The sequence below is a fragment of the Pyrgilauda ruficollis genome, unplaced genomic scaffold (genome assembly GCF_017590135.1).
Source record: "Pyrgilauda ruficollis isolate IOZ18807 unplaced genomic scaffold, ASM1759013v1 scaffold286, whole genome shotgun sequence".
Classification (NCBI taxonomy): domain Eukaryota; kingdom Metazoa; phylum Chordata; class Aves; order Passeriformes; family Passeridae; genus Pyrgilauda; species Pyrgilauda ruficollis.
Window position 1 is genome coordinate 110,876 of NW_024524222.1, and position 22,095 is coordinate 132,970.

At 42.6% G+C, this 22,095-nt stretch overlaps 1 protein-coding gene across 2 annotated transcripts; it reads right to left on the bottom strand.

Annotated features, from left to right (window-relative positions):
* Window positions 1-332: 332 nt before the first annotated feature.
* Window positions 333-20,874, bottom strand: MALT1 (MALT1 paracaspase). Of its 2 annotated transcripts, XM_041472231.1 has the most exons (17): window positions 20,617-20,874; window positions 19,655-19,821; window positions 17,103-17,224; window positions 16,554-16,704; window positions 16,253-16,431; window positions 15,911-16,007; window positions 15,197-15,229; window positions 14,121-14,147; window positions 13,005-13,037; window positions 11,961-12,164; window positions 8,760-8,937; window positions 7,551-7,625; window positions 7,037-7,164; window positions 5,306-5,455; window positions 4,435-4,592; window positions 4,114-4,239; window positions 333-3,372 (listed from the first exon to the last, which is right to left on the bottom strand). In XM_041472231.1, exons 1-17 carry the CDS (start codon window positions 20,766-20,768, stop codon window positions 2,908-2,910), a joined length of 2,445 nt encoding a protein of 814 aa, XP_041328165.1. In that variant the 5' UTR covers window positions 20,769-20,874; the 3' UTR covers window positions 333-2,907. The 2 variants fall into 2 exon arrangements, with proteins under 2 accessions (XP_041328165.1, XP_041328166.1); XM_041472232.1 differs by lacking the exon at window positions 15,197-15,229.
* Window positions 20,875-22,095: the final 1,221 nt, after the last annotated feature.

Genomic DNA, 22,095 nt, shown 5'->3' on the forward strand with positions numbered 1-22,095 from the left:
CATGTGAAAGCTGCCAAAGTTACTAATTAGCTGACAGAATGAGGAAAAGTAGTTGATGCATGAACCAAGGCAGTAACTACAGAGACAGCAACACCAGCCCTGAAATCTACTGAAGAGTTCCATGGTGCAGATGGTCTTCTGGAGCCAGAGGCAGCTTCAGGACTCTCAGGATAACGAGAGGAGTCAGCCTGCACAGCTCTATGGAAGTACAGAATGTAAATGCACTCCCACCTTACTGCAGTGTGGTGAGGGACAATGGAAGAACTGTCTTGGCCTTTCTGAAGCACATGAACCCTTCTCAGGCCAGAGAAGCCAGAGTTTATTTAGATTACCTTAAACCTTTTTTTTCTAAACATATTCAACATCCAAACCCAGGTAACAAACACTTAAGTTATACAAAACAATACAGCAATGCTACAGCAGAGGTCAAAGTAATTTAGCCTACCAGATACTTCAGCAAAAAATAATCATCTCCAAATAACTGCACTGTAGAAAAAAACCCCAAAACCCTGAGGCTTTGATTTAAAAAGCGTACCACAAGTCAAAGAGAGCAGTAACAACTGCCTAGGTTTAGGCATGTTTTTTAATCCCACCAATTTCACTGAGATTGAAATGTTAATTTATGCCTGTTGAATTTTTAAAGTGCTTTCCTGGACCTGGGCCAAAGGAAATGGGTGCTGCTTGCTGCTTGCTCTGAAGAAGCAGAGTATTTCATTGTGAACACTAATGATTAAAACAGTTAGAGCACTTCCTAAAGACAGTGCTGCAGTGAGAAAATGCCTTTTCATCACCAATCTCTTTTTAAAGAAGGTTCAGACAGATAAAAGTTTTCCTCCAGACACTCTACTGCCACAGGCAGACTTTTGTCATACAATTTGGACAAGTCTGAGTGATTTAGGTCACTCAGAGAGCCTCTGTTAAAGGTGTTAGCAAAATCAGGTTTAATGTAAATGTGCAAAAGGGTGATGAGGTTGAATGGCAGCGTTCACTCTGGTAACTGCTCCATGGATTATGCACACAGAGGGAAATCTGTCCAGAATCAATGCAGAATGATTTACACAGGCACCATGAATGCCAAAGGCTAAGAGAGGCCCTGCTGCTGAGTCACAGGGTTCAGACCTGGGCAGGGGTTTACGCCTGAAGAATTTGGCACCACCTAACTGCTGACTATTTAACATCTGTGAAAGTATTTAATTCCTATGAGTGCAGCAGGAATTCAATTCCAGATCTAAGATGGCAATATCTATACTATACTTCCCATAGAGGATTTAAATCAATTCACACACACAGAAGTACATACATGCACATACAAATATTTCCAAGGATACCTGTTAAAGATCGAATGCCTCTGCACCTCTCAAGAGGCAGGGGTTTAGCTTCGAGGGGCAAGGCTATCAGCCCAGGCCCAGACCTGTATTTCTTGAGCTGAAGCTCATAATTCAGATTTCCCTTCTTTTCTGTTAAGGAAATTCTTTCCTTACATGTTTTGTTTCAATAAAGTTTTGGGCTTTTTAAGGCTGGAAGGCATAGAAGAATGTAGCAACTACATATGCACATAGTACATGATTTTGTGGACAAACAATTTATTACAGGGTAAGAAAAAAGAATAAGCTTTTATACATATTAGGAAACTGACAAAGTATTAGCTAAGTAGTACACTCCTAGACCATAGTCTCAAACTATAATCTGATTTAGAAGTCAACTGCACAGAATAGTTAATGCAGGTCCATCTCATTCATTAATAGGTATGATGCTATTTAACACCCTGCAGAAGGAAAACAGAAATTCAAGCTCATGTACAGGTTACTTCAAGCATGGCTGTCATCCTGGAACAGCTATATCCATGTACCTATATCCACCTTTCAGCACAGAGCATCCTGAAGATCACCAGATTTAGTTAAAGAAGCATTAACATTCCAATCTCAAAAGTTTTATGGCCACACCAGGACATTGCCAGGCCACCAGATCGCAGCACTCTCCACTGGAGATTGAAACAGGCTTGTCTGCTTCAATAACATTCACTTATCTTGTTTTCATGATGAGGATCTTAATTAAAGCAATTCTTCCTCTCAACATTACCAGTACAGGAGAGGCTACTACCCCTGTCTGAAAACTCCCTTTGATTTTAGTTTCCTTACACCCCAATATTTTTTGCATTTTCAAAGCATCAAGACTTTCAATGACCTAATAAAACATCACTCTTCTTGTAATTCTTGTTTTAGCCCTCAGCATGTCTGTGAGACTGACCATACAATACCTTGCTTGCTGAGCAGGTACTTGCCCTCATCTTTCCAGTTAGTGTTCTTCCAGAATATGAAAAATCAGGTATCAGATCAGCAAAAATCTTAAGTGTTATGGAAAAGAAAAAAAAAATCAAAATAGAAACAATCCACCACAGTATGATTCCATGACTTTGCGCCCTCTGATAATCTGTAGTATTCTTAAAAACAAAAGTGATGTCAATTTGCTGGCTCTCCAGGTTTTGGGTTCCTTGCACAGTTCTTATCCCTCTCAGACACTGCCAGATGCTGGATATCTGGCAATCAGAGAGGAGAATGCAGTCAGAGCTGCTTTTTGGCTACATCCAAGGCACTGGAACATCAGTGACCAATCCTAACACACGATGGCCAAAGAATAGAAAAGAAAACTTTGAGCAGTTCAGATTTTTCTCTGTACCAAACAACAAATAGTAGGTGAAAAAAAAATAGAAAGAATGCATTTTTCATTCCTAAATCTATTGGTCCAGTTTTGTCTCTTAAGATATGAAAAATTTTCACCACAACCTCATTCCCAGCACCTACTCTAGACCCTGCAGGGCCTTGTCTGGAAGTCTCCAGACTCCAGAAGATGGAGAGTCAGTGTGGAAGCCCCTCTGTTCAAGGATGGTCTAGTCCAAACACATCCCAGCTATTGCTGTTCAGAGAAGCTAAGGCTGTCAGAGAGGAAGAATTCCAGTTCAACAGTATCATCAGTGGTCTCTACTGGTACATTATGCTTTTCCACAGTGGGTGAGTAATGCTGTACTTCGTGTCTTGAAGCCAACATCCTGGAAGTTCCATTGCAGGAACATGCCTCTGCTTGTGTGATGCTGTTTGAGCAAGCACAGTTTGGATGGTAAACACCTGGAGAGGAATTGGGTTGGCAATGACTAGGGATGTAGTATTCAGCTGCCTCTGGACTCAATTCTACTGGATTATGAAAAGGATAACCAGGCATGCAACATGTCTGGAGACAGTTCTTGGTTTTGAATCCAGGGTGAAGCCCTAATTTAGCAATAAGGGGCTTCCCAACATTAATCTCCTTTCTTTCATCCATTGTATCTTCTATTCCTGAATACTCATAGTGCAAGCAAACAGTGAAGATTAAATGTTCCTGTAAAAGCAGAAAGAGGGGGAGAGAAAAAGTTATACTTCCTCTCCAAATAAACACGACAGGAAACACTTAGGGAGGCTCCAGTCTCCTGGAGAAGCAGAGTGACCTTTTTAGGAGCTAGAGACACACAATGGGCAGGCCTTGTTTCCTGAGGTCCTCTTTTGGTCACTCCTTGTTCACTGAACAGTCTGTATTTCCAGAAACACTTGTGTTACCTCAACTGCCAAAAGCACTGAAGAAGAGATGCCAGGCTGTGTCTGGCACAGATGTTCATGACACAAAGATACAGAGACACTTAGCTGTGACACAGTCTGCTGAAGAGAGCCTTTCAAAAACTGTGTGCCCAGGAGCACAGGCAGATGATACACAACACTTTCATCTCCTACTAATGACTTTGTAAGAGGCAGCTCTGCTTCAGGTCATGTTCCTCCTAAAAAGCATAGGAATACCCTCAGAGCATGCAATAGGTGATCTGCACAAAAATAACCATCTTGGCCAAGTTCAGCATGGGCCTGGAAAATACAAAGGGCCTTGCACACCTGTTTCAGGATTTCATATGCATCAATTCCCTGCCTTTTACTTTTCAGCTGAAATTAAAGTCACTGAACTGTGCCATTATCCATTCTTTCCCTCCAAAGAACTAACTACACTAACAATACACAGCTGCCTCAACAGAACTGCAAAGCAAAATAAACAGTGTCAATTATCTGGGCAAACTCGTAACTAACAGTATATACTAACCCTTAGTTTTTGCAGTGAACTCAGCCTGGTGTAGAGGCAGTGTTTGGGAAGGTCCTTTGATACTAAATAGCTTCCAGTTTCCTCAGGAGTTCCTTTATTGGCCTCTTTAGGATCTACATCCAAGTCCTATTGCAAGAAAAAAAAGAGAACTTAATTGATTATATAGAATTTGTAGACCATAAAATAGTATTTCTTTCAGTTTGAGAAGTTGCAGCATTTTAGACCCATTTCATTATACAAGATGCAACTTGATATGGGTGGAGCAGAAAATTTTCAACTTCAGTGGGGCAAGATCATGAGACAGCAACAGGAAGCACTTACGAGTGGGAAGTCTGTGATGTGGGCTCTGCAAGCTGTGATTTCAGGGGGCTTCTTAACTATCTGTGTATAGATTATCATGACATTGGAGAACTCGGCTGCAAACCCCAACTGAATCTGAACACCACACTGGAATTCAAGGGACATACTTTCTGGAAGCTCTGCCAAGAAATAACACATTGTTACAGTCTAAATATAAATTTAGCATATGCATTTTTCTTTTTCAATCCTTTAACAAACAAGAATTTAGTGCTTGGGATCACAAATAAACTTCTGCATCTCTGAGAGAGTCTTCCTATATGACGAGTGGTCTTAGAAATGCCATCCCTGACCCTCTGCCCCAACTGTCAAAGAAATTTGAAGATGTATTCCAACAGGTTTAGGTGAAAAAGGTAAAAACAGGTCTTAAACCCCACTGGCCTTCTTAAAAGGCTAGGAAGCCTGGAACTCATCTCAGTCTTATTTTATTTTTCTTGGTTGTCTGCACTGAAAACTTCTTTTCATCATGCACATTTACCATACAGTTCACCTGGCTTTTCACCTGGCATTTTAGGTGATGATGTTGGAACTAGATCAATGACATCTTACAAATGTCACTGCTAGACAAGCAGTACTGGGAGGCTGTCCCAGAAGACAGACAACCCCTAAGTCTCCCCCTCCAGTGTCTGAGTGGTCTTAAATATACTGAACATACACGAATTCTACATGTCACCTTGTTCATTACTATCTCATGCAGTGGTAAACTCCAACTCAAAAACTTCCAACTGAACATAGTAATGAAAATGTAGCTATAGCCTTGAATTTCTTCCATTTCCATTCAGTAGTACAAGCCCTTCCTTCTCCCATCAGGATCTGAAGGCAGACTGTACAGTACCATGAGCTTTGGCCCACTGCAGGTTCCGTGCCAGGGACTCTGCAGAAGATGTGCTTTGTTGAACAGGATCAGTTAATGCCCTTTTCTCTGACAAGCTGCTGCGGATCTCCAGGGCTTGCTTGCCTTTGGTAAGGGGACACTTGCCCATATCTAAAAACAAGATGCAGAGAGGTTCTTTCAAAATCAATGCTGCTGCAATTCCAACTGAATTAAGTACCTTCCTGCAATGTGTGGTGACTGTGGTTATGCCAGAGCCAGCTCATCCATCAGGAACCTCTGTTTTACAGGTACTCCTTGCTCAGCTCCTCCTTCCCTGAAGGCTGAAGCAGTTCTGCAGAGCCCCGAGGTGTCGCATGCAGCCTGGCCAACATCGTCCCCTGCTCCTCAGAGCCAGCCCAAGCAGCATCACGGCTCTGACTGGGTAAGGTCCTAATTACAGGGGCTAATTTCAAGAATGTGAGTAATTCCATTGGAGGAGATTATTCTAAAGAACTGGGGGCAAGGGGAGTATTTTAGGTTTAGATACAAGGGCCCAATATTGATTATTTAACAGCATCACTAATGACCCACATGTCAGGACAGAGAATAAAACTTGGAAAGTTTGCAGATGATTAAAAACGGAGAGGAGTGGCTGATACCCCACAAGACTGTACTGCTCTTTAGAGTGTCCTGGACAGGCTGTGGAATTGAGCAGAGAGGAAGGTCATGAAGTCCAGTAACAGGGAACACCAAGTTCTGCTCCCAAGCAGGAATAATCCCTTGCAGAGGCCCACAAAGGGCCCTGACTCGCTGGGACGCAAATCTGCACAGAAGAACCTCTGCAAGGAAGGACTTGCTTGGGGACCTAGTGGCCACCAAGCTGACCATGAGCCAGCACTGCACTCTTGTGGCACAGGCACAGCAAGAGCCACAGAGCCAGCAGGCTGCAGCCTTTTCCATGGGGGCTGTTTCCATGGAACACTTAATGGGAACATTCCTCTAGCACTGTCTGCACAAACCTGTGTACTCCCTGACACCCAACACCTGGGAATACTCACAGCAGTGCTTGTCATGCTGCCTGACAAGTCAATCTTTCCCTGCACTCTTGAACAGAACACAAAGCTCTGTGACCTGCAGCTGCCCCAGGCTGCTGAACCCGGGGCAGAGCTGGGCTGATGCACCTCCACACACCAGTTTGACACTGTTCTGCGCTTGGAGCAGGTGTTTGCACAGAAGCAGTAAGCTTTCCCTCCACACTTTTTACTTTAGTAAAAACATCAAAATCAAAAACATCAAAAATACAATCACCGAACCAGGCAAATTAACACAGTGCATTGCCCTTTTTACTGCACTTAGAGAACAAATCATTATTGCTATAGCACTCTGAGGCAAGTAGGATAATGTTAATTGTTTAAATTAATATGCAAACGACTGGACTACCACAAGCAGCTGGCACCACAGGACAGAAGAGCTGTTTTGTGGATGGACAATTCAAAGCTCCATGCAGAAAGATACTTAGAACAAATAAGGTTCACTGAAGAGGAAAGTATAAAACTGAAAACTATTAAACAAGCTGAGCATCAGTAATGTTGTTAATATGCTGTCCAGCAGCACCTGCTATTTGAACAAAACACAACAAGAAAGAGATTTAATTAGTGTAACACATTCACAATGAGAGGAAAGACATGGAAGCAAAGTTGTTTTCAGTAAGGCAGACTGAGGAGACTGTTAGTGCAGTAAGCTGGAGTTCACCTTCTGCAACCTCATCAAGCAGAACAGTGACCTTCTTGTCTTCTAACAAACGGTCCTTCAGGAACTTCATGAAGATTCCATTGGCCAACCCCAGCTGCTGAATTTCATAAGCTTCTGCTCCTTGGCACCTGTGAGATCATCAGCATTGGACACGGAAAAAACACTGAAAAACCTGCAGGATTAAGAGTAAATTTATACTGGGAATGGGGAAAGAAACCCTGCAATTTGAAAACCAGGTTGTGTCCAAGGCCAACCTGCTCTTCATGTCCCCTTGCAAGCAGCTGATGGAAGTTTCTCTTAAAATGACATCACACACTAGACCTGTTCATCAAACTGCTCACATGAGGAGCTTAAATTTATTACTGATGACTTTAATAAAGCTCCTGACTACTTCTGTTCAGCAATTTTTTGCACTTGAAAAGTGACCAAGGTTACTGGCCCACAGCACAGTTCTGAAAAAGATCAGCTATACAGTATCAGTTATTTCTGTGGCACAGAAGAATAACTTCCTTACGTTGCATATCCAAAAACAATGTTTGCCGTAACCTTCAGAGCATCCAAGATAAGAATAGTGTCATCATATTCATTTCTGTAACAAACGGAAACACGAGAAAGTAAAACAGTAATTTGAGAACTCATAATGGCAACAAAATCAAAACACAAAACAGAGAGAGTTCAGAACCAGTGATCTGTTTCACTCCTCCAAGTCTGTAATGAATCCTGACTGCTCATTATACAAAAGTCAGCCCCATCAACACTCTGCCTGAGGGCAGTGTAAAGACAGAGGCACCAGGCATTACCCAGAGAAGGGCATGCTGTAGTAACCAGTGGAGTTTGGCTGCATTCTCTGCAAAACACAATTCTGATATCTGCCCATTTTAGGTTACTTAAAAAATGGCATGTTTTTTTTAAATTTTTCTTTTCCCCACCAAACATGGTGCTGTTAGTACAATGGATTTTCTATTTGGACAGCAGATTGTGAAGCTGATTGGGTCATGGGCATTTCATTGGCAGAGAAGTTTGGAGGCTGCACAGATACTAAAGTGCCAGAAATTTTCTATTATGAAACATTCCTCAGAGACCAACAGCCAAAAGTGCTGACTGAAGAGCTGATTTCAAGTGAAAGTTTAATTGATCACAGTAGTTTCTCAACATGGAAAGAACACAGTACTTTGTGTAGAAAAATCCCATAAATTAGTTGGTTTTTAACCTCTAAATAAAGATACAAGATCCTCAATATAGAAGCAAAGTCCATGGCTCTCAGGAATTCCAAAATAAGCACTTCACTTGAGCCCTTCTGCTAAGTTAACATGCCTTTGATCACAGGGCTTCTCCTTCCTCCCTGTAATGAAGAGGATGGATAATGATCTCAGGGGAAAGGGTCCTGTTTCTTCTTTAAGATGCCAAATTTAACTTTAATCTGATCAGTCTGTTTATAACTTCTAAAAAACAACAGCAAAAAAGAAATAAATGTCCTTGAAATCAGGAGGTAGGAATGTACCCATGGGAACAAAGTCCAACCACCAGGTTCACAACTCTATCCAAGGCCATGGGCAGAAGTCTGTGGGTGAATCCTACTGATGCTAAAAGCACTCAGGTGCAGGCTGTGAATTCTCAGAACCATGAACTTTGCAGTACAGTGAATTTTCAGCCTGAAGACTTCTCATTGGCAGGAGGCCCATCTTTCTGTTCAGACCCCAAAGAGCTGCACCCCAGGAGATACCTTTTGCGACACATATCCAGCAGGAACACGTTGAGTCCCGTCTGCTTCTCCTGCATCAGCCGCAGGATGCTCTGCACGCACAGGCAGTTTGCTGAGCGGTAGGGATTCGGGGCATCAACAGGAACCATGAAACTGTTCCCATAGTTTTCGTAGCCGTGGCCAGCATAGTATAACAAACCTGAGTTCAAAACAGTGTGATAGTGAGCAGTGCATCAGAGACTTCTGTCCATTTCAGAGGGTGAAAACCGTCATGCACAGCGCTGACTGTGGGCCAGGGAGTTCACTGAAGCCACTTCAAGCCACAATAACATCAACTCCACAATACACCAACACAATAAATTAAAAGAAGCACAAAAATCACACATGCAGTAGAATCAGTTAGATATTTGCATACACACACCAAGTTAAATACTTAAAATGCTCTAACCTGTAACAGAGACAGCATGTTATTTGTGATGTGTAACTCACAGAGAGGAACAAGGAAATGTGCCAACCGTAAAACATCTTCTCCACAGGTGCAATTACAAAGCTCTGAGCAGCACTAAGTCTGCAGCTTATAGACAGAAAAAAAAATAATGCTGAAGAGTTTGGCAGGACTCCAGAGCACATCCCCGTTACCATCTACCAACAGCTCATGTTCAGTTGATTGCAGCTATATCTCCTAGTTACACACTCATGACTCTTCTGGGTCTACTAAACAAACTCTTCTCATGCTTACCTAGCCAGAAATTATTATCCTGCCATCATGTCCTTCATGTGTCACTGCACAACAGTCTACAACATTTTAAGATTTAGAATCTTCAATAAAACAAGAAAGTTGTTCTCAACCCTGAGAAAGGGAACTGCAAACTAGGACTTAGATTTTCCTAATATGAATAAAAATGTCCAATATTAAAGTCATTTAAATTTGCATGAATATTTGATGATCTTAGAATCAGCAATCTCTACTGCCATAAAATGCAGTTACCAGAGGTTTGCATGATTTAACTGAATTTTCCTATTGCCTATTCCCAGTGCTGGTTTTCCTTAATTATGCAAATTCCATCTTCTAAAAAGAATTTTTATTTATCTAGCTAAAGCAGTCTGTGGGTCAGATCTGAAATTAGAATATAGTGCTCAGCTGAATAAAAGTCAACAGAAATCTGACAATTTATGCTGGCTAGAGATACCATATTCTTATGTTGTTATTCTTACTAAAATTTGCTGAAAATTTGAAGTCACTACAACACTGGCAGATTCAGACAAAACCCAGAATAAGCCTCACCCTAACATACTAGCTTGTGGAGGTGGGCTAGATGCTTTCACCTTTTCAGTACACACAGCTACAAGAAATGAAAATATGAGGGCTACCTGAGCCTGGTGAGCTTCAAGAGAGCTAAAAATGGTATGAAGTGCAACTGCATAACCTTGTGTCAGGCCCTAGATTAAAAGGAAAGTCTTAATGTGATTTCCAGAGCTTGGATCTGGACCTAAATCAGGGTTATATCTGAGATTCTATGTGTCTGAGCATATATTCTGTAAGTAATTGGACTGACTGACTACATTCCTTTTCTATCCTTGGCAGATGACTGTGCTATGTGCCAAGTACCTGCAACAGTTAATACGTTGAGCTCAAGATCAGAAATAAATCTGCACATACCTGGGGTAAGTGGAGTAAACATATTTGGAGGGCCTCAACAGAGACTCGCACACAACAATTTTAAGTAGGCTCAAGTTCCTCAGAGACGTCAGCATTTAACTGATATCTGCCTCCCTCCCTCCCTCCCTCTCTCAGTCCCTCTCATTTAAGAAGAAAGCAGCCTAAATATTTTTAGCCTTTCAAACACATGGGTCTGTGCTTTTACCCTGTGTGGAATACAATGTTAATTGCAACCCACATTTAGAACAGCACAGACTAAGACAGCAGAGGAGACAATCATCATCACTTTGTTTACTACTCCTGCTCTTAAGGACCAGCATCTGAAATGCCACTTTCCTGGCAGTAAGCCAGAATTACACAACCTAGTAAGCATCAGGTTTATATGTAGCAGGGACTAAACAGCAGTAGTCATTATGCCTCTCCTATTTGAAACTATGCCCACTAGAAAAGGCAATAAATCGTTACCTATTTGTGCACTGACAGCATCTTTTATAGGCTTTAAGCCATTCATAGCCACTATGCAGAAAGAACAAAGTAATCATTTAAACAGAATAGTTGTTGCCAAACACCACCGAAAACTCTTCTGCTTACCTTTTGTATCAACTGGCTGGAAAAGTACAACTGCAAAAATATGCCATGTAAGAGCTGTCATATGGTGCTGCTGAGAAATTAATTAAAGCCTTTCAGTACTTTATTTGCTACATTCATGTCCACAATTAGGGAGAAAAATTGAGAAGGTGCAAAAATCTCAAAGTTCACCCAAATAGATAAGCCCATCTATTTCCCAGGGAATAATAAAAGCAAACTGCTCTCAAAAGCCAGACCGAGGCTTCGTGTCAGGCAGGTTTTGGCTCAGATATAAATGCCCAAATGTCAGAGCAGGCAGTTCTGTACAGAGAGAGCATCAAGTAACACATTTGTAAAAAAAGTCATGCTAAGAAATAAGCTGACCTTGTGTTCCGAAAAGGGATCAAATCATGTTTTCTCAAATGGATTTTTACTACAGGAATTCTGCAATCCAGTAAATAGGGACCTGGGAAAACATTTTGCTCTCTGTCCTAAATAATTTCTGGAGTTTTCTATACAATCTCAGCAAATACACTCTTAGAAAAATGACAAAATAATGGCAGTCAGCAGAAAATGTAAGAACTTTACTTACACCCTAAACCAGATCACTCTTGGCCTTTTCCATGCAAGGCTTTTGCTCCATGCATAAATTCCATCATGCTCTCCCCCACTTCTGTCTTGTGCTTTGTGCCCCAAAATCAAATCTAGGCAAGCAAAGTACTATCAATACTATCAAACAAAATGAAAGCCTGCACTGCAGTTTTAGGTGTGGTTAAAGAATGAAGTTCAAACATCTGATCTGTTCTAAAAGTAAAGGAACAATAACATTTTAACCAAAGCCAGAGGATATGTTGGTGGTTGCCTTTAACTTTTTCTTCCCGTTCTACATACATCATATTTACACTGAAGGTTGTTTAGCTGAGGCAAATACCAGATGTTTGCTACTTGATACATACAAAATGGACCTACTCCAGAAGGGATTTCTGTATCCTTACCATAAACTCCTTCGTCCAGGAGAAGTAAAAATTCATCCACTGCATTTCGCATCTCAGACTCAGTAAGATCCAGCAAAGATACAACTTTGAAATCCAGCTGCCTTAGCAAACTGGTCAATTCATAGACATCTACCATTGGAGCCTTGAGCTGGGGATGATTCCAGTAGCTCATGTTTCCTATTAACAGAGCCACCTTGTCTGTGGCTGCCAAGACACACAGAGAAAAAAAAAAAAAAAAAAAGTCACATTTATATATTCCATGGATTTAACACCTTTAAATTTAAACTTTTCCAAAGTGAAATCTTACTTCAGGCACAGTATTTTATCTGATTTTACAAGTCATCCCACATCAACACAGCTCAACTCTCTTTTCAGCCTGAAGAAAAAAGCCTCACCCGCATGAGAGGGGAACACTTCCACTTCCCCTCACACTAATGAACCTGAAAGAGCCATAAAATTCTGACAGAGGCCAGCAGCCTTTCCGTCTGGTTAAGTATCAACAGGACAACATGCCTGACCACTCAAGTCTACAGTGCAAATTTAAGAAAGTGATTTAAAAACCCAGCAACTATTCTTCATATCACATGTGCTATCCATCTCTTTCTGAGCTTCAGCTCAGCATCAAAGCATCCACATGATGGAACAGGCAGAGCTGCAAGGACAGCATTTCCTTAGCAGACAGGATAGCAATCGTTTCTATCACATCCCAGTACCACTGGCTCCAAGTGTTCAAAGGAATGGAGTAACACCCTGGCTAAGGCCTGGCCACAGCAATCTGAAGCAGTAAACTGAAACAGATGAGAAGCTGCAAACGCTTCACGGGTCACTAAAAACACTGGTACCCTCAGCACAGTTTACTCCTGAAAGGGCAAACAAGCATACTAGAAGGACTACACAAATATGCACAGATCTCCCTCCCTGGAGCTCCCTATTTGCCCCATGGGTCTTGCACTGGCAGTGTCAGTAGCAGCAATACTCAGGAGCAGCAAAATCTGCATCCTAGATGTCAAATACATACAGTCATTTCAGTCCAAAACTACTTACCCACAGGTCTGTGACTTGATTCTTCTTGTGGATCTGTTTGAAATAGAAGAAAAGAGCAGAGTGTCAGTGACTACAGGAAATGAACTGCATCTTCCCCACAGCCACAGTCTAGTAGCACTGCTTTCTCTAACACTTTGTTAGTTTAATGCAAGAAAAAGTCCTCTTTTTGTTTTGGTAGGGTTTGGGGGTGTTTTGTTGATATTGTTATTTTTGTTTAGATTATTTCCTTCACCCTCTTCCAGCAAACAACCTGACAGGATGTGAATAGCTAATTCTATAGATTAAGGAAGAATAGATGCTGAATCTCACAAACTGCACATTGGCATTTTCAGTGACATCTGACCAGTTCATCGTCTCCAAACAAAATGCAGACATGCACGGTGGGGGATGCTTAGCAGAGATTCCCATCTGAATGTGACAATTATTTTATTCTGCACTTCACAGAGGGGTGGCAAAGCCAATGCTGTGCCAAGAGAAACAGTAAGCAGTGTGCCAAAGTGGCTCACCTAGATAAAATGACACAGTATGACAGAGAAGCCCTTCAGTGGTTGAAACTGAGGCTGGGCAAAAAACATAAACATATTTGATATCTAACCCAGAAAATTATCTTTGGGAGTTGAGGTTTTGGAAAAACTGTATCAGGGATAATCCCCTCTGGAGCAACACTTCTACAATAACCACCTAACAGGCTTCAAATCACATTGGCTGACTCCAACGTGACTGGAAGAAATATGCCACTCAACATATCATGAATGATAGCCAGACACCTCACATCTTTTTCACCATAATTATCTGAGAAAGCAGCAATGTGCTGAAACTGAGAGTCCCAAGAAACCCCAGACAAGAAAGATAATTCCCTTTGTATCTATGTAAGTATATGTGCAGCCTTGGGTTATTTTACAAACAGCACCCCTGTGATTCTCTATGTGCTTCAAGTTAAATCTCTTGGAACTAGAAAGCTGTGCTGCTCTTAAGGTGATACCAGATCCTATTCAATTCTCAGTTACAGGTACATCCAAATACTGTAAAGTTCATACTGCAACCCAGCGAGCTTTCAGTGATTTGTAACATAAAATAAAGATGCCAAGTTAAAGTTTTTCAAAATTTATCATTTACCTGATTCCTGAAGATCACTTAAATCTTCTGTGAAGAAAAACACCGATAAAATAATAGTTTAAACAAGAAGGAGAAATCCCATTTTATTAGTAAAAACATGTCATGCCATTATTAAACAAAGCTGAACACAGAAAACAAACTACCTTTCTAAAATACTTTTGACTTTGCATTTCTGCAAATCAAACCTTTTGTGCTTATTCCAGACAGAGAAGAGAAAATCCTATAGCAATACATTAAGCTGTGACACAGCATTGCAGTACAGTAGATGTAAAAACAAAGAGGGGGGAAGTTAGGACACCTCAATCCCACAGGCATGCAAGTAGGTTGAAGGAAAAAGGAACGAGGTATCAAAATCATCCCACTGAAGAACAGATGCTTGAAGGGCTGCTGAAAAAGCAACATCCTGAGCAAAAAATCTGATTTTGGGAACCTGTGTGTATTCAGAAAGACTTCAGACACAATCTTCAAACATCCTAAGCTACCAGGGGATTCACCTCTTTATTGTGAGAACACTGGAAAGCAGGGAAAAGAAAACAAACATCTCTGGAGCAGCAGTGCTGTCTCGGAGCACCACTGTACACAATCCCCCGTGCTGCGGACACTGCAGCCTGCGAGATGCTCGGCAGTCGAGGGAGGGATGGCACCAACACTAAGGGTCACAATACACTTCCTCCTCCCTATTGCAACAGTGCAAAGGAGAACAGAAATCATCCTAAGGAAGTTGCTGGAAACACTTCTGCACACATGGAGCTGATACTGGAACTAGCTCGATCACCCAGGTACCCGAATATCTCCAGATTTTCTTGCTAGGATGTTGCCTCCTGAGCCCCACCAAAGAAATCTCCAGATCACTTGAATACAAAAGAAGGAAGTAGCCTGTTTTTTCTCCTGTGTGATCCAGATCATGGTGTCCAGGCAATGAAGAGAGAAGCACATGTAGAAGGACTGTCGCATCATTCATCAGTGTGTTAAACCCAAGCTCTTAATCCACACATGCCTTTCAGCAACACACTCAACAACCTGTCATTCCCATCACCGATTTTTAAAACTGATTCACAGTTAGAGGGTTACATTACCTTCTGTGCACTCCACTGCCATAGCTTTCCTTCCTTGTGTTTTAAGGAGGAGAAAAAATTGGAAGATGAGCTCTCAGTTATGAGAGTTAGCACACAAGGTGGAAGACAAAGGGCACTGTCAAGCTGCTCTGCAATGTGGCTCACTTTACAGCAGTGTAAATTTGCATTGGCCATAACACTGTACAGTAATGATTCCTGAAACTCAGGAGTACTAAACCAGGGTATTTCTTAGGTTAGGAAGTTACACAGTAGTATTGCCAGATAAATCTGGAAGCTATGCAAACAGATCTGCTCCTCTTCAGTTCACTACAAATACACATGCACTGAAATGTATTCATTCATTCTACTTGAAATTAACAATCTCACTTCTCCTGATTGCTGAAGGACTCCATGTAACAGAGTTCATGTCCCCAGCAAGGGTTAAAGCGGTTTTTAGTTGTCAAAAATCATAAATCAGCTAGCAATCTGCTAACAAGCCACATACATCCTGGCAGGGCCAGAAAGGGTCAGCAATTCTGTGCTGGTTACCATAAAAACCCAAAACTCTAAAATGCCATTTGCTGGATGCAAGCGCGGGTGTTTTAACAAATGGATAAACTAAAAATATAGAAGGCATGTGCTTGTCTTAATACTGAAGGCTTCAAAAATAAATTTTAGTGATGTGGAAGAAATGGACAAAGGAGCTGACCTGTATGAAATAGAAGAACTCCTTACCTATAATGACTTCTACTTTCTTGCTGTCTTCATCCTCCCGGTCATTGAATACATGACACCAGTATGTTCCTTGATGTCCCACATCCACATAAGTTACCTGCGCAAGGATCATCACAATCATCCCAACAGACCTCCAAAAAATACCTGCATCAGGTATTTAAGCCTTGCATCTAAGCCCCACAGGCAAGAAAGAGTAAAAAAACTAAAAGCAGCACTTCAAGTAAGCACTTCATCAAAAGTTACCAAGGTTCTAGAGAAATTATTTTCTTCAAGGGAACCTTCTGTGGTAAGCTCAAGGTGGTCAACATTAGCTCCCAAGTGTGGCCCATTGCAGTAACTTACCGTGTAGACACTTTTGCTCCCATTTGCCAAAGGAAATCCATTTCTGAACCATTGGTAATGAGGAATTGGGTTTCCAACAGCTCCACACTCCAGTACTAAAGCATCCCCCACTGTCAGGTTTTGTGGCTGAGGCTGATTACAAATGCACAACTTGTTTTCAGGCAAACCCATTAAGAGCCCTTATAAAAGGAAAAGGAAGTAACAAGAAAAGGAAGTGTGAGACAACCTAAGCACAGCAACAGGGACCCAAGCACCTTGAGGAAGCAGGAAGGCACTTTCAGAAGGTGTTTTTGCCACTCACCGTGAGGCGGATCCTGAAGCTCACAAACTTCAAGGCGTGCCCACCGACTGAACGTGAAAGAAGATTCACTGTTCACTCGACAGATGTAAAAGCCAGAATCCTTTACACTCACTGGACTCAGAACCAGTTCTGGAGAATTACCATGGGGAACCTGCATCACAGGTGAACCAAAAATACTTCAGTTTCAATTGGTTTAATCTTAACCAGGATCAAGCGTTATAGTATTTAATCCCAAGTCCTTAACACCATCCTCAACTCCTTCACTTATTCGAAACTTACTGGTAGGCTGACACAGCTGAACTTACAGCTTTCTTTCTGCCCCATTCCACATTCACAGCCCCCAGCAATGAAGTGGTGTGAACACAAGGAATCACAGTTTTGTTTTAGCACGTTCGCAGGATCATCCAGCATTTCTTAAACTTTATGAGTTTTATGAGTATATACAGCAGTCTTCTCTCATTGTGAATAAGAGTCTTAAAAAAAGGACGATCCAAAATCATCATGTTATTTTCACTGTTTAAAAACCCTGCATTCTCTATGAACTCTTACCTCTCTTTCCTGCTTGAACCACTGATATTGCACAAATGGGTGTCCTGTTGCCCAGCAGCACAACTTGACGACCTGACCAGAGAGCACTGCTTGAGAGTCTGGCTGTACAATGATCTTTACACCTTTAAGACAGAATTTACACATAGGAAAGTTATGAAGAAATACAAGTCCATAATTTATATTTGCATTTAAATTGCCCTTGGAGCACAGAACATTTCTGTCATTAAATATACTTGAAAATAATTTGTTTGTACTGTGTATACACACAGTTCCAATTAGTTGTATTACTTTAGAACATTCAAAATTGTCTTCCACTACACAAAATCCATGCTCAAATCCATCAGTACTCAATGGAGCTCATAAAAGATTTGAAGTATATCATTCAGGTATTTTAATTTTAAAATAAATAATATGTCTCATGGTATCACGGATCCCTTTTTGGAAGGATATTCTCAGTTTTAAATGTTTGCTCACTCCCAACAGTTTCTTTGAGCTGTTCAGATTAAGGCCCAGCCAGAGGGAACCAAAGCAGTCAGAGTTTAAGCCCAACAGAGCACATTTTCCTGCTATTCCTTATGCACTCTTATGAACCAAATCTTTGGTTTCAGCTTTATGCCTCTGACTCCTGCAGAACACAAGGGTGGGGTTTTCTGCAAGGTAAAATTTTCTGCTTCAAATCTTAACTGCCAGGAGAGCAACTCTGACACCACTCCAATATGATGCAGTTATTTTCTTAACCTAAACCATTCCAGATCTTGTTACAGGATGGTCTCAAAACCAAATCCACTGGTATAGCCAAGGTCATCAGAAGGAGAACAGAAAGTTTAAAAATCATGATTTGAAGCATTCTTTGCTCTGGATGGTACAACTAGACCAGAACCCTTGGAGACAACAGCCTGAAACAGAGAGCACATGGCACTGGGAAATCGCATAGCCTTGCCTGCAGGACAGTGAGTTCTGCCTTCACACACAGGATTTCTCTGAAAGAGTGGAACACACTGGCAGCTACTCCAAAAAAGCTGCAGCACTTTGAAATTCCCTGCCTTTCTTGCTCTAAAATCACTTCCTTCTAGACCTAGCACTGGAGATCACTACCTCAGTTCCTCTTTAACACTTCCTCTGCTGCTTTCTGCAGTTAAACTGTGTTAAGTAGTTTTTGAGCATCACAATCCTCTAACATTAACCAACAGAAAAAGCAATTATACTATTTCAATTTAAATGACAGAAAAATTAAGGTTTGCCCTTTCCAAAACTTCCATTTTTTTTTTATTTTTTTTTTTTTTTTTTTATTTCTCCCAATTTGCATCGCAAACAGCTCTTAAGAACACAGATCAGAAAAATCCACTGGAAGATAAGCATTTTGCACTCATCAGAAGCAAGTTCTAAGAAATCTGATCCATAATTTCTTCACAGTTTCATTTCTTTTCCTGCAGTTTGTTCAGCACTACACAGTCACTTCCTGTACGTACCATGGAATTTAATGGTTGGAAAAGAAAAACCTTCCAGCTTAATTTTGTGATTGATTACAAAGACACATAAATACTTCTTCCATTTTACTTGGAAAATGCAGAGCATAAGTGTTACCTTTGAATATGGCAAAGTGACATCTATGGTTACCAGACTTTGAAACCATGCAAATTCACTATTCATAATCTTACCTACAATCCAATTGTTATATCCTTAGCTGACACACTGGGAAACACTTGATGGAAGAGTGAAAAGCATTGCTACAATACACTTGAAAAAGCCCAAGATTGTCCTAACAATGCTTCTCAGCCCATGGCTTCTTTTCACACACTGTCCAAAGAACCGGACAGCCATCACCATGGTAAGGAGCCTGCAGGATTCATTTCCACTTCCCATTCAAGGAGAAGGTTTTTCATTTCCCAGGAGATTGAATTTCACCCCATCCTGAAGAAGAAGGACCTAAGAGAGAGAGCTCTGGTTCTGTACTACAGCAAGTAGCACTTGATCTACATGGTCCTACTTGTGTATCTCCTTGTGCTGCCCCACTTCCTAGACTTTGTGAACAGCCACACTGAATCACAGAATATGCTGAGCTACAAAGGATCCACAAGGATGATCAAATTCATGTGTTAGTAGAAAATAATCTAGTTCTATCCTAAATTAATCTGTCCAGTTAGCAAGCTGGACCCAATCCAGCACATACTGGACCCCAACTGGACCCTTCCCCTTCGCTTGGGATAAGTTACTGACACCTCCAGACCCCAGTGCTGGCAGCACTACCTGTCTGTCCATCTCAGGTCCATAAGCATCTCCCAGAGGCACACGGAGACCAAACCCCAGTCAGCAGACAGAATGACAACACCCAGCACACCCAGGCAGCCAAGTCCAAGTCTGCAATAACACTGCGTGAAGGCTTGGCTCACATTTAACCTCAGAATCAGATCAGCCAATAACCTTGGTTATCATCTGGATCCCAGCTACCAGAATTCAAGCATTAAAGATGCTTTTGGTTACTGTAGAGTGCTACCTTGAGTGTTCCCAGTCTAAAATCCAGGGCTGCAGTGAAAGCACAGCCCAGAACTGACCTGAATGGCTGAGGCACCGGAGAGCCTCTGTGTGCTCCAGGGCCTGCAAGGACTCTGCCAGCTCCACCACAGTGCAGCCCCGATCCCCCAGCAGCTTCAGCAGACTCCAGCTGGGACTGCCTTCCGGCTCCAGCACCTGGAGGGAACACTGCTCCAAGTCCAGCGGGCTGTGGAATAATGCGAGAAAGACAAGACACAGACCTTCTCAATACCTTTTCTTCAGAAAGAACCTGGGTAAACAATCACTTGTAGATAAATAAAAAGACTTTCAAAAATAGAGATGGGAAATTCCTAGTTGATTTGGACATATTTGCAGCATTTCCTTCAAGTTTCAGGAGTTCAGAGGTTATTCAGTGACACCTCCACAGGCAGAAACTAGTATTAGTGAGCTAGATGGTAAAAGGGATGCATTTTCCTCACAATTCTCAGTAAATGTATTAAGAAACCTTCTAATTTTCACTTTTAAAGTGTCAGCAGAAAAAGTAGTACAGCACCTTTCATTTCCATGAGCCTAATTCAGAAGCCGTAGAGAGTGAGTCAGACTCTTAACTTCAAAGTACAGGAAGACTGATTTTAAAGTTGTTGTAAACAAGTGACTGCTGGAGCCCAGCCTAACACACCGACTGCGCAGTGTAGTTAACTGTGTCTAAACTTTATCGTTTCAACTTTGGCGTCGTCATCCCGCACGTTCAATCACAGAGGATTCAATCACAAATAAAGAAATAATGACAGCTTCCGAAAGAGAATACAAGGTTACGCATTTCCACTAAAAAGATTCATCAACGTTTCCTTCCTTAAATCACAGTGCCACGCAAACCTGGGGGCGAGATACCTTCAGTACGCGGTGATACCTTCACTCACCAAGCGGACTTTCAGTGTTTTACGGGATTAGAGAGGTAAACACGCAGCGCTGGGCCGCGCCCCGCCGCCGCTGCCCGCGCCCCGCCGCCGCCCGCGCTCACCTCAGCCGCACCGTGCCGCGGCTCCCCGCTCGCTGCGCCAGCTCCCGCCAGCCCTTGCCGGGCGCCGCGCGGTCCAGCAGCTCGCTGAGCCTACGGAGCAGCGGCCCGGCCAGGCGGCTGAGGAGCAGCGGCCCCGCCGCGCCGCGCTCCATGGCTCCCGCCGCGGCGGCGCTGCCGCCCGGAAGGAAGCGCCGCGCGGGCAGCGCGGGACGGGGCGGCGAGCGGGGCGCGGCTGAGGGGAGCGCGTGCACCGCGCCCTGAGGGGGGCCAGCCCTGAGGGCACCGCGCCGCGGGGACGTCCCGTCCGCCCCCTCGGACACCGAGAGGGAACACACCGGGTGCGGGTGTACCCGTGTTGAAATGGGAGTGTCGTGTATCCGACTGCGAGGGCGAGACCTCCTGCAGCGTCCCCAGCTGGCGCTGAGAAGGCCGAACGTGGCTTTAGAACCGGGCCTGGGGCGTAAACCAGAACAAAGCCCACAGGACGCTGCGGGCAGGGATTTCGCTTTGAGGAGAAACAGCTTTATCCAACTGCAACCAGCACGACCATGGACTCTCCTCCTTGCACAACTTTCCCCAGCCTGCTGCCACAGTGGAAGCGCGCAGTGTAAGGCACCTTGCGTCCTTAGCGAGGGAGAGGAGGGGCCGCTCGGGAAGAGGCTCCCAAGGAGATGTTCCCGTGGGTGATGCTCATCGCTGCAAACGGACAGATGGTCTGAGGAGAATTCTCACCTCTCTGGTATGGCAACTTGCTCAAAGTGGACTGAAAGTGCCTAAGAAAGTAATTTTATGAACATTTTTAATCAGTGATCAAGCATTCAGGTAGCTCAGAGAGGGGGTAGATGCCCCATCCCTAGAAGTGTTCAAGATCAGGTTGGACGGGGCTTGGAGCAACTTGGTCTGACAGAAGTTGTTTCTGCCCATGTTGGTGTAGGACTATATAACTCTTAAAGGCCCCTTCCAACCCAAACTGTTCCAATTTGGACGTGGCTGCCTGTCATTTCTTTGGGGGTTATTTTGACTATTAGGATCTTATATAAAACACAGATATCCTTATTGCTATTTCTGGATGAGGGTGGTTGGAAGTGCTGTATTTATTGCTGAAAACCTGTTTCCTATCTGTGTAGATAACACTGGGAGCAAGAAGTATTTAGCACAGTAGTATCTTGTAACAAGTTCTAGCTGCATCCTTCAAAATGCTTAAGAAAAAACTTGGCACAAAAGTTGCTTTTCAGCCTCTTCCAGATCCCTTGAGCTCAGGGCAGTTTCTGCAATTCATTCCACTTTGCCCTGTGTGAGACTTGTCTCCTTGGGTACCAAGAGTGGAAATACTTTCTTACTTCAGGATTTTCTTATTTGCCTTTGAGGGATGAGAATCATTCGGTAATTTCTGTGTAAAGATTATGAAAAGTCCACTGTCCACCTTTGATTTCCTCAGCCTACTTGTTAGACACTGTGGATTTCCTCATGCTCAGCAGA

Excerpts from the sequence above, each read along its gene's own strand:
- MALT1 (XM_041472231.1), bottom strand. The coding sequence starts at position 20,768 with ATGGAGCGCGGCGCGGCGGGGCCGCTGCTCCTCAGCCGCCTGGCCGGG. Across the intron at positions 17,225-19,654 it reads CCGGTGCCTCAGCCATTCAG|GTGTAAAGATCATTGTACAG; the intron begins GTCAGTTCTGGG and ends TCTGTCTTAAAG. Across the intron at positions 4,593-5,305 it reads GCAGTGGGCCAAAGCTCATG|AGCTTCCAGAAAGTATGTCC; the intron begins GTACTGTACAGT and ends ATTTCTTGGCAG.